We start from the raw sequence: 15,371 nt of genomic DNA on the forward strand, positions 1-15,371 counted from the left end.
CCACAAATCTCCAGGAACAGCTTCTCCCATGGGAGTGGCTTATGGAGGGGAACAAATAATGAAAATAATCAAAATACTAGTACTAATCTGGCATCTGCATATCGTTAAACAGCAGGATTGGCTCTCCCTGCCTGCCTGAGCTAGGCTCTGGGGGAAACCAGCACAGAGGGATTGCACAGAGGGGCTGAGCCAAAGGAATGACCGTGACAGAGGAGATGGCCTGCACAACCGGTTTTTCACCTAAAAATCAACTTTGGCAGATCAGATCCAACACCCATCCGGCATGGGAAACCCCTGGGGGTGGCTGGAGGAGGCACGAGCCACTGCTTCCTACAACTGGGGGCACATGCTGCTCCTTGTAGACATCAGACTGTGCCCAAGCCTCTCTGCCTTTGGTTCACACCTTCCACAAATGCAGCCCTTGGATGCTGCTGCTGACCCCATTTCCATGCTCAGGGGAGGAAGGAGCATCCCCATTCATCAACAGGTTTTCCTTCCCTGGCTTTCCCATAACTATCCTTGAGTGTTTCCAGAGGGGAAGGCAGCACGTCACGCTATGGGACTCGCCCAGCCCAGCGCTTTCCTCATCTCCCAGTGTGTCTCCTCTCCCCCCTGCCTGCCACCAGTGCTGCCTTGTAGGATTTCCTCAGGAAGGAGTTCCTGAGGGCTCACACACACAAAACAATCAGCTCTAAACAGCCAAACACTGAGCTGTGCCCTGAGCAGACACACACCACCCTCCTCCTCACCTGCACACAGGTCCCTTACACCACCACAGCTTTCTCTACAAGCATCCACCAGTATTTGAGGAGGCACCTGAGGACCCTCCCTCACTCCCCACCTCAGCATTCTTCTTGTCTAAGCACCAGGAGGGGATGATCCTGCAAACCTCACTTTGGCAAGCCCAGCTGCAAAGCCTCCCATGTGATGGGTGGGCATGAGGCACCCCCAAAAACTCACCAACTTTGGGGCATTTTCCCTAAGAGCAGCATGTGCCCCCATGCCTGCCCTACATGGGACTTAGCCCCAATACTTAAGGGCAGCACCAAAACAGCCCAAGGTGGGACTGGGAGAGCTGAGCCCAAGCTACCCTCAGAACTCCCCCTTCCTGGAGGGGACAGAGCCCAGCTGGGACAAAAGGAGGGAGAGGAGGGGATGAGGCAGCTTCTCCCTAAACACCAGCTTTGTGTTTGTCCTCCACTCGTGCGTCAAGAGTCACCATCCCATCCCACCCCTCCTCCTGATTTTCCTCCAAAGCAGAAAATCCATTGCTGCTGCTAAATACCAAGAGCTGCTATTTTTATCCAGCCCACGACCAGGGCGTGCGTTATTTTTGGTGTTGAAACTACAGGCTTTTTTTTTGTGGGAGGGGGAGAGGGAGGGGAAAAGGCAGAAGCATGGGGGAAAAATGAGAGGAATGTTTCTCTGGGAGCAGAGTTTTCCATTGCTTACTTTAAGCCAGACTAGTGTCTGCAAATAGAAATCACCAGCAGAGAGCAGAGGAAGCAGCTGGGAAAGAAAGGTGTGATCATGTCTGCAGTCACTCTACCACTCCCACCATGCTGAGAAAACCCCAAATAAGCTGACCCTGGGTACCAGCTGGGTGTCACCAAGGAGTAAAGCTCACAGCTGTGTAACAGGGCAAACTGGTGACAAAATTAGATTAATCCAGTGAAATAAGGGGGAGGCAAGAGAGTGTTTCTATTTTCAGTGTAAAATGAGTAGTGTTTTCAAAATCAAATTAGGGGTTGAGGGGGGTCTCAGGAGGAAATTGAAGTTGTCAGGGTGCTTTTTGGCATGGGAAAGGCTTTGATACAGCATGGAAATAAGGATTTTGGGAAGGATGGATGGAAAACAGGAGTGGGAGGTGGGATTTGATTTCCAGCTGGTCCGAGGCCTGGGCTCAAACTGACATCCCATGAGGTGACAGGAGCTTGCCTGGCATGGGCTCACTCAGTTCCTGTGCTTGAGGGGCACCAGCAAGCAGGGAGGCAATCTGGAGCTGCAGTGATTCATCAGCAGCTGAGTCACGGCTTCCTCTCGCCCATTAAAGTTTCTGAGAAACAAAGCACGATTCCTTGGATCCCAGATCTGCTACGTGCCAAACAAAACAAGGAGGTGGCAGGTTCAAAATCCCTGCAAATGTACCTTTTTTTCATGCTACAAGGGAAGGAGCCTTGGCACACCTTGCTGCAGGAGACATCCATGGGGTCAAGCATCACATGCTGTTTAGATTAATTCAAAACACCTCCTATGGACCACTGTGGAATTTGAGCTGGAGTTGGAAGGGACCTTTACAGGTCAGATATGGGGAGGAGGGTGCTGGATTAGAGCAGTGGACTGACTATATTTGAACATTCTGACATTAATTCTCAGTTTGTTAAAGTCTATCTATCTGAGTTTAATGGCATCAAGACTCCTTCACAGGCAGCAGCACTCCAAGACATCAGCACTAGCAATGCCCACCACCTCTGCCATATCACCACAGCACTCCTGCCTGAAGCCAAGAGACTGCCAGAGCTTCAGGGGGGGCCCTGAAAATCCATGGAAGGTGCAAGGCCAGCAGCCCCTCCCTTGTCAAGGCCTCTGCCAAATTAAATTAGTGATAGGGAAGTGTGGAGCCCCAGTGAGGCTGTTTGCCCAGGGAATGAAGCAAATATCCCAGGTGCCAGGGACAGGCTGGGCTTTCACATTCCCATGCTCAGGAACAGGCACCCTTGAGCCTAATGCTTTCAGATATCTCACCCTCAGAGAGCTCTGATAATAAATGTTTTTAGTCAATCCTGTTAGAGGGGGTTCAAAGGTGGCATTGTGCTATCTGGTGTTGTGGAGCGGTCAGGTACCCCTCAGGTGACTGCCAGCAGCCAGGTGCTTCTGTGTGCTTTGGGATGGGTGTTTCATAGGGGGATTTGGTACCACAAAAGAGGGAATGGCTGCAGCAGCTCAGTGAGGGAGGAGAGCTGGGATAGGGTCAGGGAACAAGGGAGAAATAGGATGGACTGAGTTGGGACATGGACAGATGGGATGGAATAAGTCAGGATAGGGTGAACTGGGATATGAGAAACTGGGATGCAGTAAGCACATGATGCAAAGCCCAGGAATCTTCATCCTCCAGCATAAAGCCAAGGGAAAAGTTCCTGGCACTAAGCAGCAAATCTTTAGGGAAAAAGCCCTTGGTGTTTCCCACAGGACATAAACACCTTCCCCAAGGCTATGAGGAGGCACTTAGCACAAGCTGTAGCCTACAATGTGTGTTTCTGAAGATCCCTCACCTCTCCAACTCCAGCACTAGGGTGAAGGCAGCGGGAGGGCAGCAGGGGCTGGCAGCCAGCTTTCCTCCATCCCCCTTCCCTCCTATTCCCAGAACTGCATTGCTCCTGGTGCTGCCAAGTCACAGCACTGGGAACGTGAGGCTGTTTTCCGGGAGCCCTGAAGGGTCAGATAGCCCTGGCTAGCCCAGTTCCACAAATCAGCACCAAGGCTGAAGCAGTAAAGCTACTAGCTCTGGAGCATGAAGGAGGGCAAGGAGGGCAAATGTGGGGATTTTGCAATGCAAAAGGACTCAGTCCAACCAGAAAAATTCCAGCAGAACATTTTTCTAGTTGCAGCTTGCCCAGCTGTCAGCATCACAACACTGTGTGGAAGCTGTAGAGCCCAGGACTGGAAAGTAGATGGGATTCAGCAATTTCTGAGTATCATTGCCATGGTGTGAAAAAAGAAATAAGTTGGAGAGAAAGTAGCAAGTGAAGGGTGGGGGTGGCAATCCCAATGGAACTGGGATCACAGCTTGAAAATATTGAATCAGAGAATCATTTAAGTCAAAAAAGCCCTCTCAGGTCATCAAGTCCAACCTTTAACCCAGGAATGCCAAGGCCACCACTAAACCCTGCACAGCCAGGTGTGCCAAGGCCACCACTAAACCCTGCACAATCAGGTTGAAGAATCCATCATTATCCACGGCTGTACAGCAGCCACAATGCTCCTGGATGCTGCATCACCTCGGGCAGTCCCTGGGATGCTCCATCACCCCTGCCTGGCCGCAGGGACAGAGGGTGGGTGTGATGGCAGGGCAGGAGTGACAGCACGCAGGGTGGTGCTGATGGCGTGCTGGATGCAGGTGAGAGGCAGCAGGCTGGCAGTGTGAAGGGGTGCAGGCTGGTACTCCTGGCACTGCTTTTGGGGAGCCGGAGTTCTGCCCTGCCCTCTCACCACAGCAGCGGCATCACTGCCCCAAAGCCCTGCCTGCTGTCTCCCAAAACCCCTTCTTGGCTGCACCAAAGCCCGCCGAGCCACACACTCGGCTCCCTCCCTTTCCCCAGCGCAGGTCCGGGGCTGCTTTGTGCCCGTGGCCGCCTCTCTCCCAGCCTAACCCCCTCAGTGTGTGTGTGTCCCTCAGTTTGGGCTCGGCCGAGGGCGGGGGAGCCCAGGTGGGCCGGGCGGGCCGGGGGCCGGGCCGGGGGCGGAGGCGGCGGGCGGGCCCGGCCCATTGCCCGGAGCCGCCTCACGCCGGCGGGACGAGCGGGCGGGACGGGGCCGCGGCGCTGAGGTAGGTCGGGGGTCCCCGGGGCTGGGCTTTGTCCTGGGCACTGTATTAGTTAAATTCAGGGATTTTCTCGCTTTTTAGTTATTTTTTTAAAGGCCACATCATCTGCTTCGCGCAGCCCGGGGGGAGGGGGTGAGAACGGGATCTGGGGAAAGAACGATGAGCAGCGAGCAGCTCTCCGGGACGTGTGTCCGGGACAGCCCGCCTGGCACCGGGCTCTTGGGGCTGCACCCAAAACCACTGGCTTTGAACAGCACAGGATCCTGGAGCGGTTTGACTGGAAGGAACTTTAGGGACACCTCGTTCCAACCCCTGCCATGGGCAGGAACACCCTCCACTAGACCAGGCTGGTCCAAGCACCGTCCAGCCTGACCCTGAACAGTGTCAGGGATGGGGCATCCAGTGTTTCTCCGGCAGCCCCCTGAGCTTCTTGTAACCGAAGCCACAAGTGATGGAGCCCAGGGAGGGCCGTGGCTGGGGGCTCTGCCCGCCCGGACCGGCAGCACTGCCCGGTCCGTAGTTTGGAGGAGCCCAGGATGGCTCCGAGGAGCTCCCAGTGCATCCAGGGATGATATCTGAACTCAGAACTGATCTTATGGCCACAGTCTCGGTGATCCTGGGGCCGACGGCAGCCGCGCTTGTGCTGACGGCGATGACGAGTGGGCTCCAGGCAGCAGCTTGCAAAATAGTTTCACTTTAACCCTGTTATCCAACATCCATATCAGTAGTTTTCCAAATCACTCCCTTTAGGGAATGAAAGCATTTATGCGTAGCTTCTGGGAGGAAGGCTTGATGGTGGTGGGAACGAGATGAAGCTTCGGCTTCTCGTGTTTGCTGGGTGGTGCTTTTGGTGTTTGTCTTTCACGTTTGAGGAAGGTCTCTGTAGCCTGCTGCGAGTTCTGCGAGACCGGCGGCAAAACCCTTCTTAGTCACCATTTCCGAAACAGCAACGTGCAATCCCAGCTAAGGAAACTGCTCACCCTCGGTGTCAGGTTTCATCCAGTTTTCCTTTAAGTCTGCAGGTGCAAGCGGGGAAAATAGGTGCCACTGTGTGACAGCATAGCTGTGTCCCTGCTGGGTGGATCAGGGAGCTCAGAGGCTGTAACAAAAATTAGCCTCTCCCTGCCTGAACCAGAGCTGTCACTGCGGTGGAAAGTTGGTATAAAGCTGACATAAAGCCAGTAAAAGACGGAAATGGTTGTTTAATAATGTGATTCCTGCTTTGCGCTCCTTAGCATCAACTGCACAAAGTGTGCTCTCGTCTGTGTGAAGGAAGTGGGGGTGGCTGTAGGTCAGTTGATTTCATGTCACCTCCACAAGTCCTGAGTTTCAGCTGGCCACAGAGCACAGGAGTGTTGAAATAACCCAGAAATACTTGGGGCACACCCCACAGGTCCGTTCCCCCCAGAGCTGCTGCTCTCACTGTGGATGCAGGGAGCCCCTTAGAGCACTCCTGACTGAGTCAGGTGGCATCTCAGCTGAGAGGAGCAGGTTGAGCTTTGTTAGGTTGGGGGAAACTTCATGAAGACTTAAGAGCTTGTTGAGAGTTGGGCCTAAAGATCTTAACTGGCTAAATACCTCCAGCTCTGTCCCCTCTGCCACGGTGACACAGCACAGCAGTTCCAGGAAAGTGCAGCTTTTCTGCAAACTCTACCTCCATCCCCAGGCGCTGCGGTTGCTCTGCAGCGCACAGGATGTGGACAAGCCAGCATTGCCAAGGCAACCCCCTCTGTTTTGGTTTCCCCATGCACAGGCTGGCAGCCTTTACCTCTCCAGCTCAGCCAGGCAAGCCCTGCACACCAGCAGTTTGTGGTGCCATCACAAGCCGTCCCTCAAAAGGACCTTGTTTTCCACCCACAGCCTCCCATAACTGCAGAGGAGTGGCAGATGCTCCCCACCCTTGCAAACCAGCTCTTTCGAAGCCAGTGTGGATTAAAGAACCTCATGCTGGATGTGCAATGTTGATTAAAACTTACACAAGTGGCACGAAGCCCTGTCGTGCAGAGCTGCCATCAGCTGGAGCCATCCATCCCTGGCCACAGCAGTTCCCAGGCCAGTTTCCATGTCAGCTTTCCTCTGGCTCTGCCAGCACCAAAAACAAAGAGCTCATTTAGCAGGGTGCTTCACAGCCCTCTCTGAGACATAGCCCTGCCTCCCAGTACCTCCCTGGCCCTGTTTTTTGGTCCCATATCTTGACCCAAAAAATTCAGCTGGCCTCCCAATGGCAGCTCCACCTGCTTGCAGCAAGCAGTTCACACCCATCCTGGACCACAGCATGGTCATCTCCAAGGGGAGATGTCACACCAAATTGAGCAGCAGCATGGATATTCCTAAATGAAGCTCCTCATGGTTTTTAGCTGGCAATGGGTGGCCTTGGGCAACTGCTCTGCCCCCCATCCTGGACCACAGCATGCAAGCAGCTCTCCATGTTCATCCCCCCTCTCTAAGGGGAGATGTCACACCAAATTGAGCAGCAGCATGGATATTCCTAAATGCAGCTCCTCATGGTGCTCTCAGGTTTTCAGCTGGCAATGGGTGGCCTTGGGTAACCCCTCTGCCCTTGGAGTTGCTGCCTCCAAACACATCAGTTTTTTTACTTTCCCCTCCCTTCCCATTTTTTTTATATGAAACTGAAGAATCCCATTATTTAGCACACAGACATCCCTTCATCTACAAAACAAAAAGCAATGCACACACCAGAAAGAAAAGGCATTTGAAAACCAGCTGCATGGCCATGCTGGAAGATGGCCCTGGGATCTGGGTGCTGCTTGGTCAGGGCAGGGGCAGGTACCTCCACCTTCCCCTTCCAAGGGAGGCACATCCAGCTTGCCCAGGGTGGCCAAATGTCCCCAGCTGGACACTCCCCAGTGACAATCAGCCAGGGCCTCTGCAGTGCCTTCAGCTCCAGTTTCAAGTGGAAACATATCAAAGGGCTTTGCGTTTTTTTTTTTATCTCCCCATTCTTTTTTTCTCTGCAAACAATTAATTACAAGTTTAAAAGGAAGTTCCAGCCCTCCTTCCCTACCCAGAAGTTTAGAGGCAATAAATATAAAGCAGTTCAGTGCAGGAATAAAAGTGTACATCCTGTTTTGTCTGAAATTAACGCAGTTGTTGTTTGGAGATTGTATGGGTTTTTTACTTCTTTTTTGGAGTCCAGTGTATCATAGGCATCCTGGATTCCTGCCTGGATAATGAGCTGTCAGGATACTTAGGGATAATTGGCAAACCTGCATCACATGGATGATTACACTGAAGAAAAGCTGCTCTGTTTATTTATGTTGCAGTGTAACCTTTACTACAGCTGCCCCAAAAAAATGACCTAAGTGAAGATGAAGGTCAGGACAGGGAGCAGGCTTTAAGAATGGCTCTCACTTATCTCCCCTGTGAGCAGAAGCAGATCTGGGATGCTCCCAGTTGGCTCCAGGCAGGGGCTAGGCAGAGGTTGTAAGAGATTTGAGTCTCTGAGTGGTAGCCTGTGATTTCTCAGGTGGGGATATTGATGATATTTCTGTCCTCTGTTGAATAGTGGAATGAGGGAATATGAGGAACAGCCAGTTTTGATGCAGTAGATGGACCAAAATCCAGTAATAATAGTAGTATTAACAATAATCCTAATAAACTTCTTCCAGCCAAAGCCAAAACCACCTTCCAGAGCACTGCATTTCATTAGGTAAATCTCAAATGAGAATTTTTTAGAAAGGCACCCAGAGAAATTCATGTTCAAAAGAGAAACCACCCGCTAACTGGGGCCAGCTCAGCTGTGTGCTCATGCAAATCAAAACAATCAATCCACAGTGGTCGGTCTGTTTCTGAGGGACATGGATAAACCCCTTATTTTTAACAGAATCTGAGCACTTGTGGAATCCCAAATGGAGAGCTTGGCATCTATGCTGAGGGATTCAGCTCTTGAGGTGCTGACAGTCAGGTCTGAAAGCCAGCAGCCAGGGGGACACCAGTGAAACCAGTACAGTTCTGGAGGCCCCAGCATTTTGGAAGGCAGGTTTTCCCTTGGGAGCTGCTTTTTAGGGGGCTGCCCAGGAGTTCCTGCCCAAGCAGCATCACAAGAGCTGTGGTTAGGGCTGGGTGGGACTTGTGGCTTTTTTGGGTGAGGCTGGTGGCTTGGTTCTTCCTTTAGGACTGGGGTAGAATTGCACAGCGAGGCAGAGGAAGCACAGTGGTGCTAGCTGGAGAATCCTAAAACCCTCCCTACAAGAGAGGATCCCTTAGCAGGTACCAAACAAGGAATAAATGAGATGCAAAGCAAGGAAGGGCAGTGCTGCAGACAAGGAGGATTCAGCCAAAACCAGCCTGGGTCCCCTTCCTGTCCCTCCCTCAAGGTCCCTGAGGACAGTGAAAGCTGCCAGAAGAAAAGATGAGGAGTCACAGGGCACAGGTGGAGCAACCCCTCTAGGAACACCTTTGGTGTTCAAGCTGTACCTCTCAAGTTTTTTGGTTTTCCTTTTACTGTGCCTCAGTTTCCCCTCCTGGGCACGTGGGGATTTAAGCATTCCCTCAAGAGGCTGCAGGGTTTGAATCCCAAAGGCTGGCAAAGACACTGCTGAGCAAGGGTGAAATAGGGCGTTGGAGCCTGATGCTGCCCCTGCCAGCTCTACATCTGTACAAGCTCTGATTTAGTGACCCCTGTGTTGAACCAGAACTGCAAACTCACAGCACAAAGGCCCCTGCTCTACTCAGATGCTTTGCCTGGCCACAGGAGGGGAAGAAAGATGTGAGCAGAGGCAGCAGCTCCCTGCCCCTGCAGGAGGGCTTCCCTCAGAGCCCTGGCACTCAGCAGCACCTCTCCCTCCCTGAGGGAAGAGGAAAACCTTACGTCAAGCCACAGAAATGCTTCTCAGCCCTACCCAACCCCTTGGAGCAATTCCCAGGTGAGGCACAGCAGCAGCAACTCCTCCACCCCAGCCAACCCTTATCCTCCCCTGCTGCTGCCTTTGTGGCCAGCCCTGGGTACCTGGAGCTGTGGGTGCAGGGCTGCTCACTGGGCTCCACCACCTGTGAGTCACTGACCACAGTCCTCATCCAAAACACAGGGGGTTCAGTCACAGCCCCCACCCCAAACCTGCTGGCAGTGCCCAGGGTGCCAGGGCAGCAGGAACAGACCCTGCCTCTGTGCTGCCCATCCCAGACCATGGGCCCTGAGGAACAGCCTGGCCAAAGGTACCCTGTCCCAGGATTGGGAATAAGGAGGGACCTGTGACATGTGCAGTCCTGGCTCCTGTGGCAGTACTGTGTCTCCACAATGGTCACTGGTCTACATCAGGCAAGTCCTTTCCTAGACAGGAAAATTTCTCCTGCAGACAATATTTCATCTGCTACAAAACAAGCCCTACAAAGGGCTAATAAGAGCACTGTGCTGTGATTGCTCAACCAGGGCTGATGTGTAAATCCAAAGGGGCAGGATTTGTGCTTGGCTAAATTCCTAGGTAAGTAAGGATGCCCAAAGCCCTTCCTCACCCATCCCCACAATCAAGAACAAACCCCAGGAGATAGGAGGCTGTGTTTCTCAGATGAAGACACCCAAAGGGACATAGCAGGCAGCACGGTCCATCCCCCAGGGCTCCAGGTCCCTCAAAGGCAGGAGACACCTTACCCTGCTGAGGCTTCTGGCAGCTCCATGGAGAAAACTGCTGAGGCAGCAGGCACCTGATCCATGTGGTTTCTTGTCTCTGCAGGCACCATCCAAGGACTCTTGTGGAGCCCACTAGCTGCTTACAGGAGCTGAGCATATCTCAAGGTGCCTTTCAAGCAGAGGGAGCAGCACAGGCAGCCTACTCAGGAGCTGACATGCAGCAGAAGATCAGCTCTTTCTTTAATTCCATCTTGGAGCTCATCCGTACCAAGCATGAGGAAGGTGTCTTCAACACTGTCTGCCTGGCCGTGCTCCTGGGTCTGCCCTTTGTTGTCCTCCTTGCCTTCATTTTCATCTGCTGCCACTGCTGCTTCTGCAGAAGGAGGGGAGGAAGCACAGGGAAAGGTGGCTCCAGCAGCAATGGGCAGCTGCATGCCGACAGGAACAAGAAGAAAAAGAAGAAGAAGAAGAAGCAGGATGAGGAGGACCTGTGGATTTCAGCTCAGCCCAAGCTGCTCTTGCTGGACAAGAGACCGTCCTTGCCCATCTAGCAGGAGGGTGTTCAGGTCCTCTCCTCTGAGATGCCACCATTCCTTTCACCTGTGCACCAGGAGGGGTGAGGAGATACCAAAGCTGCTGCCACTTTGTGGTGACTTTCGACAGAGGCTGACCCCAGCATGCTGAAGGGCCAGCAGGGAACAAGGCACAGGCTGTGCAAGCCTCTTCTCCCCCACCATGACAGCATGCCCCGGGGCACAGACCCCTGCAAAGGACAGGTGAGCACACATGGGTGACCTGCCTCCTGGTTGTGTGTCCCTCCTGCCACAAGCACAGTGCACACCCGTGGGGCTGGCACACAGCGAAGGGTGTGCCAGGCTCTCCCTCTGCACTCAGCTGCCAGCACACACACAGGGGTGCACAGGACAATGCTCACCCACCTGCACGTTCCCCCTGCACAGCACAGACTGCTGTGAGTGAAGCAGGCACAGCCCACCTCCTTTGCTTGCCCTGCCATGGGGGTGGCACAGCTTCGCTGTCCAGCCTCCGTCCAAACCCAGCTTGCTTTATGGGCTCAAGGCTGAGTTACCCCACAGCTGAAAGATGTGCCATCTACCAGGCCACCAAACCAAAGTCTCCTGTGAGCACCTGAGGCTGGATGCCCTTAGCACAACCTTAGAGACCTCAGACACCATGCTAAGGCAGCACAGCAGAAGGATGCCTTGCCATCTAGGCTGGAGGCAGGCAGGAGGGAGGAGGCTGCCAGACCAGCCCTTTTGCACCAGCACTTAAGAAAACACCTTCCTTGAAAGACTCTTTTGTACAAACTTGCCATTAAAGAGCTCACCATGCTACTGCAAGAGCAGAAACACAACCTGAGGCTGTGTAAAAGCTTTGCTACGGGCATTAGAGTTATTTATTGAATGACTACTAAAGAAGAGCAGGACCAAAGGCCCCTCTGGAGCAGGGCCAGGGACATGGAAGCAGTATTGAGGCAGCAGACATGGTTTCCTGGCACACTCAGCCATCACCTCTCCCTGCAGCCCTTGTGCCATGTGTCAGACACACAGACCCATGAGCAGGTACTGCCCCAGCTGATGCCAGCTCTGTGTGCTGCACTGAACATTTCTGGATGCCTGTCAGACTGACCAGCTCTGGGATTTTGAATGTGCTGTAGAAGCAAAGCAAATTCCATGTGCAGTCATCCCTTACATAGGATACATGATACAGGCAGACCATGCACCTCTCTCTGTCCTCATGTTCTGGAAGAATGGTTCAACTGGGCACAGCAGCTAACAGGACCACACACAGCTCTCATCCCTGCTCTGCTTCCCACCTGCCCCACCCTGGCTTGTGTTCCCATCCTGTATCCCTTGAGCTGGGAGTCTCCTGTGCTCTCTCCTCTCTGCCCCAGCAGGCTCTGTCTCCCCAATCTCTTTTTCCATTGAGGGATGCATGTGTGTGATGAGAAGCCTCATCACATCTGGGTTTTGCCCTGTCTGTACACTGGATGTCTTCCTTCCATTTTCTTGCAGTTCTTAAGCTGCTGGAGCAGCCCAGAGCTGCCAGCCAGAGCCAGGCATCTGGGGAACAAGCAGCCAAACCCATGTGGGCAAGCCTGGACAGAACTGCTGGGCACAGCTGCTTCCAGCCCAGGCAAGGGTGATGCCACCTTCCCCTCACTTGGAGGACACAGCCACCAGCTGGAAGTAGCTGTTTGTGCCACCCAGTCCCAGCACAGCCTGTTCTGTCCAATGCAGGCAGGGCTGTGATGGTCACATCATGTCACAGGGTTTGGCTGCATGTTGTCACAGGGTTTGTGCTGGGAACAGCCATGAGGCTGGGCTCCTCCTCACACAGCCCTTTAAATGGACCCCATATGTGCCTTATTTTCCAGTTTGCTTTGTCACCATTGAAATTAGTGACTCCCTTCTGCTCCAAAACAGGAAGCAACATATAATGGTATAAAAATTAGGATTTGCCACATGTCATGCTAGGAAATGGAGAAATAGCTCTGATCTCTGTCCCAAGCTCCCAGTCTAGCCAAGATCCTAGAACTGGCTAGAACTAGCGCTGCACTTGTATTATTCCTCCTTCCTTCCCTCCTCTCCCCATCCAAGTGCTTTTCTCAGCCCTCCTGCCTCCACACTCACCAGGTGGCCAGAGGAGCCCATGCAGGTGCTGTGATCCAGAGGCAGGAGCAGCCCTGGAGGCAGGGTGGTGCTGCCTGGAGGAATCAAAAAAAAAATCAGAGTAAAGGGAAACACAGTGGGAGGCCAGAGGCTCAGCCAAACAAGCAGGGGCACTGAGGCAGTGAGCACTGTCAGAGTACAGCCTGCCTGGTGTGGAGGTTCTGCAGGGCTTCCTGCAGGAAGGCTTTTCTCCAGAAAGCACAGCAAGTAACTCTTCAAGTGAAGGCTACCAATTCCTACAAGAGCCAGAGAACTGCCAGGAAAATGTGAGCTGTGGATCACACTCATCTCCAGATCCAGGCTTTGGGGAGTTCAGAGCTAGGTCTGAATTTCAAGGGCTCCCCAAAGTCATCATTCAAGCCACCCCTGGGCTGGGCAGGGAGGGACCAGGATACAACCCTGCCCTGATCCATCCAACCAGTGCATGGTCTGAGCCTCCACACTCCCTAAAGAACAGGGCTGGCTTCCTTGGTGTCTGCTGTTTGGGCCAAACCATGCACGGAATCAGCTGCTTCTGGAGGAAAAAGTAAAAGAGCAGAAAGCCTGAGGTGCACTGGAACCTGTTATCCACCAGCTGGGCAGCTGGAACCCTGCAGCACCCACATGACCAAGGGGGCAGAGATGCACAGTACAGAAACTCCACTGCACAGTCCCTGCTCTCCAGACACCCCAGCCCTGCCTCCCACAGCTGCATTTCAATATCAACCTTCCATTTTCCTGAACAAGTCCATGCAACAGGGAACAACAACAAAACAAATCTTGTGCAATTTTTTTTAAAACCAAAAATAAATGACTCTTAAACTGCAAACAAACACTGTATTTCCATCTCTTGGTCATGTGTTTATTTTCCTGGGGAAATCTTTCTTGTACCTGTGTCCTGGCTGTAGATAAGACACAGGGAGAGCTCAGAGCAGAGGCTGTGCAGTGTCTGCCTGCAGCCAGCTGTGCAGCTTAGAGATTATTTTTTTTAAAGAAACAGCTTAACTTAATCAAGTTAATGGCCTTGCTTTGTTAATGAGCACAGCCAAGCTGCTCTACCCAAGGGCAAGAAGTAGTGGGAAGAACAAAAGGTTTGTGCTGTGGGAGGTGGGCTGCAGGTTTGTTTTTTCTTACAGAGGATCAGCAGCACAGAACTAGTTAACGCCAGTTGGTTTTGATCAGACAAATATTTCATGGTGTCTGCAAGCCTGCTGGGCAGAGCCTTTCCAAATCCTACACCATGGAGCTCTGCCTCCATGATAAAAATAAAAAATAAAAACCTGCTGCTAATCCGGATGAGGCACCAAGCTGGCCCTTGCCCACAAAGCTGAGGCTCCGGAAGAGGCTGGGGAAAGAGGAGTGCAGGAGCACAGATGAGCAGCTAGAAATGGCAGAGGCTCACTTCCTGGAGTAAAAAGGAGCTTCTTGCTTCTCTCCAGATGTTGGACACTGGATTTAGGGCAAGGTGTTCTTGGATAGCCTGAGTTGCAAGGGGAAAGGATAGTTCCAGGGTCCTAGGTTAGAGATATGCAGTGGCTGAGGTGAAGTTTAGCATCCTGGAGCAGCCTAAAGATTGAAGGGAAGCAAAAATGCCCATTAAATTGCTCTGTGGTGGAAAAATTGGATCCTCACTTACCATTCCACTATTTATTCAGCCTACAAAGCACAGAGCAGTGACCAAAAGTAACTGCACTGCTTTCCAACCAAGTGTCCAGTGCAGGAAGACACTTCAGGCTTCTCTCCAAATCACAACAACACAGAAACACAGTATCTTTGGGAAGAGGCATCCTCTCCCTCCTCTTCATGGGGGAATACAGGTGAAAACATTTCTCTGGGGTCCCAGAAACAGCAGATGTATCACAACAGATGGGTCCTGGCTGGTAGGACCCAGCTACAGGACAATCCTCATCAACACAGCAATGCCAAAGCAGTGAGGATCCTTATGGGATTCAAATTCTGCCCTAGATGTGTTGCAAATCAGTATATAAACTTTTAGGTGATCTCGGAGCAAGGCAGGGGTTTTCAGAATGTGTTGGCCCTCCAACATCACTGTTACAGGGCCACATACTATGGCAAAACAAGGGTAGCAAAGGGATATGACATTTTTATGGCACTACCCCAACCATCCTGAGCCTCAAAACCAGAACAGCCAGTCCCTCAAGGCAAACAAACTGCATTATCTGAGCAGTCCCAGCCTCCCCGGCTGTAGCACAGGCTCTAGTTAACCCCAAAAAGGTCCTTTCCCTCCAGCAGAGGCCAGCTGGATACCGCGAAGTCTCTCCTGCCTGAAGAGACGATGCCATCCTGTGGCTGTTCGGGAATATTGACTTTCTGCAGCGCTTTTCCAGCAGATCTCTGCCCTTCCTGGTGAGAGAGGAACATTAGGAGGACTAATCTCACAGACGGATCCTCCTCAGAAATTGCAAATAAGGTGCCTCATGTGCCTTTAGCTCAAAAACAAAACTTAAACCACAAAGAGAATACTCCCTGCTCCCAGGGGGGATTCAGCTTTAGGATGGGATTATGTTTTGCTGCTGCACAGGAAAAAGTCACAGGTAACAATCATACCTGC

At 52.4% G+C, this 15,371-nt stretch overlaps 1 protein-coding gene across 1 annotated transcript; it reads left to right on the plus strand.

The window, feature by feature from the left end:
* The first annotated feature begins 4,487 nt into the window (after nucleotides 1–4,487).
* On the plus strand, nucleotides 4,488–13,639 carry KIAA0040 (KIAA0040 ortholog). Its single transcript, XM_064720349.1, has 2 exons — nucleotides 4,488–4,546; nucleotides 10,234–13,639. The coding sequence occupies exon 2, from the start codon at nucleotides 10,346–10,348 to the stop codon at nucleotides 10,679–10,681; it is 336 nt and encodes a 111-aa protein (XP_064576419.1). The 5' UTR covers nucleotides 4,488–4,546; nucleotides 10,234–10,345; the 3' UTR covers nucleotides 10,682–13,639.
* Nucleotides 13,640–15,371: the final 1,732 nt, after the last annotated feature.

The sequence above is a fragment of the Zonotrichia leucophrys genome, chromosome 8 (genome assembly GCF_028769735.1).
Source record: "Zonotrichia leucophrys gambelii isolate GWCS_2022_RI chromosome 8, RI_Zleu_2.0, whole genome shotgun sequence".
NCBI classification, from domain to species: domain Eukaryota; kingdom Metazoa; phylum Chordata; class Aves; order Passeriformes; family Passerellidae; genus Zonotrichia; species Zonotrichia leucophrys.

Coding starts and splice junctions, on each gene's coding strand:
- KIAA0040 (XM_064720349.1), top strand. CDS start 10,346: ATGCAGCAGAAGATCAGCTCTTTCTTTAATTCCATCTTGGAGCTCATC.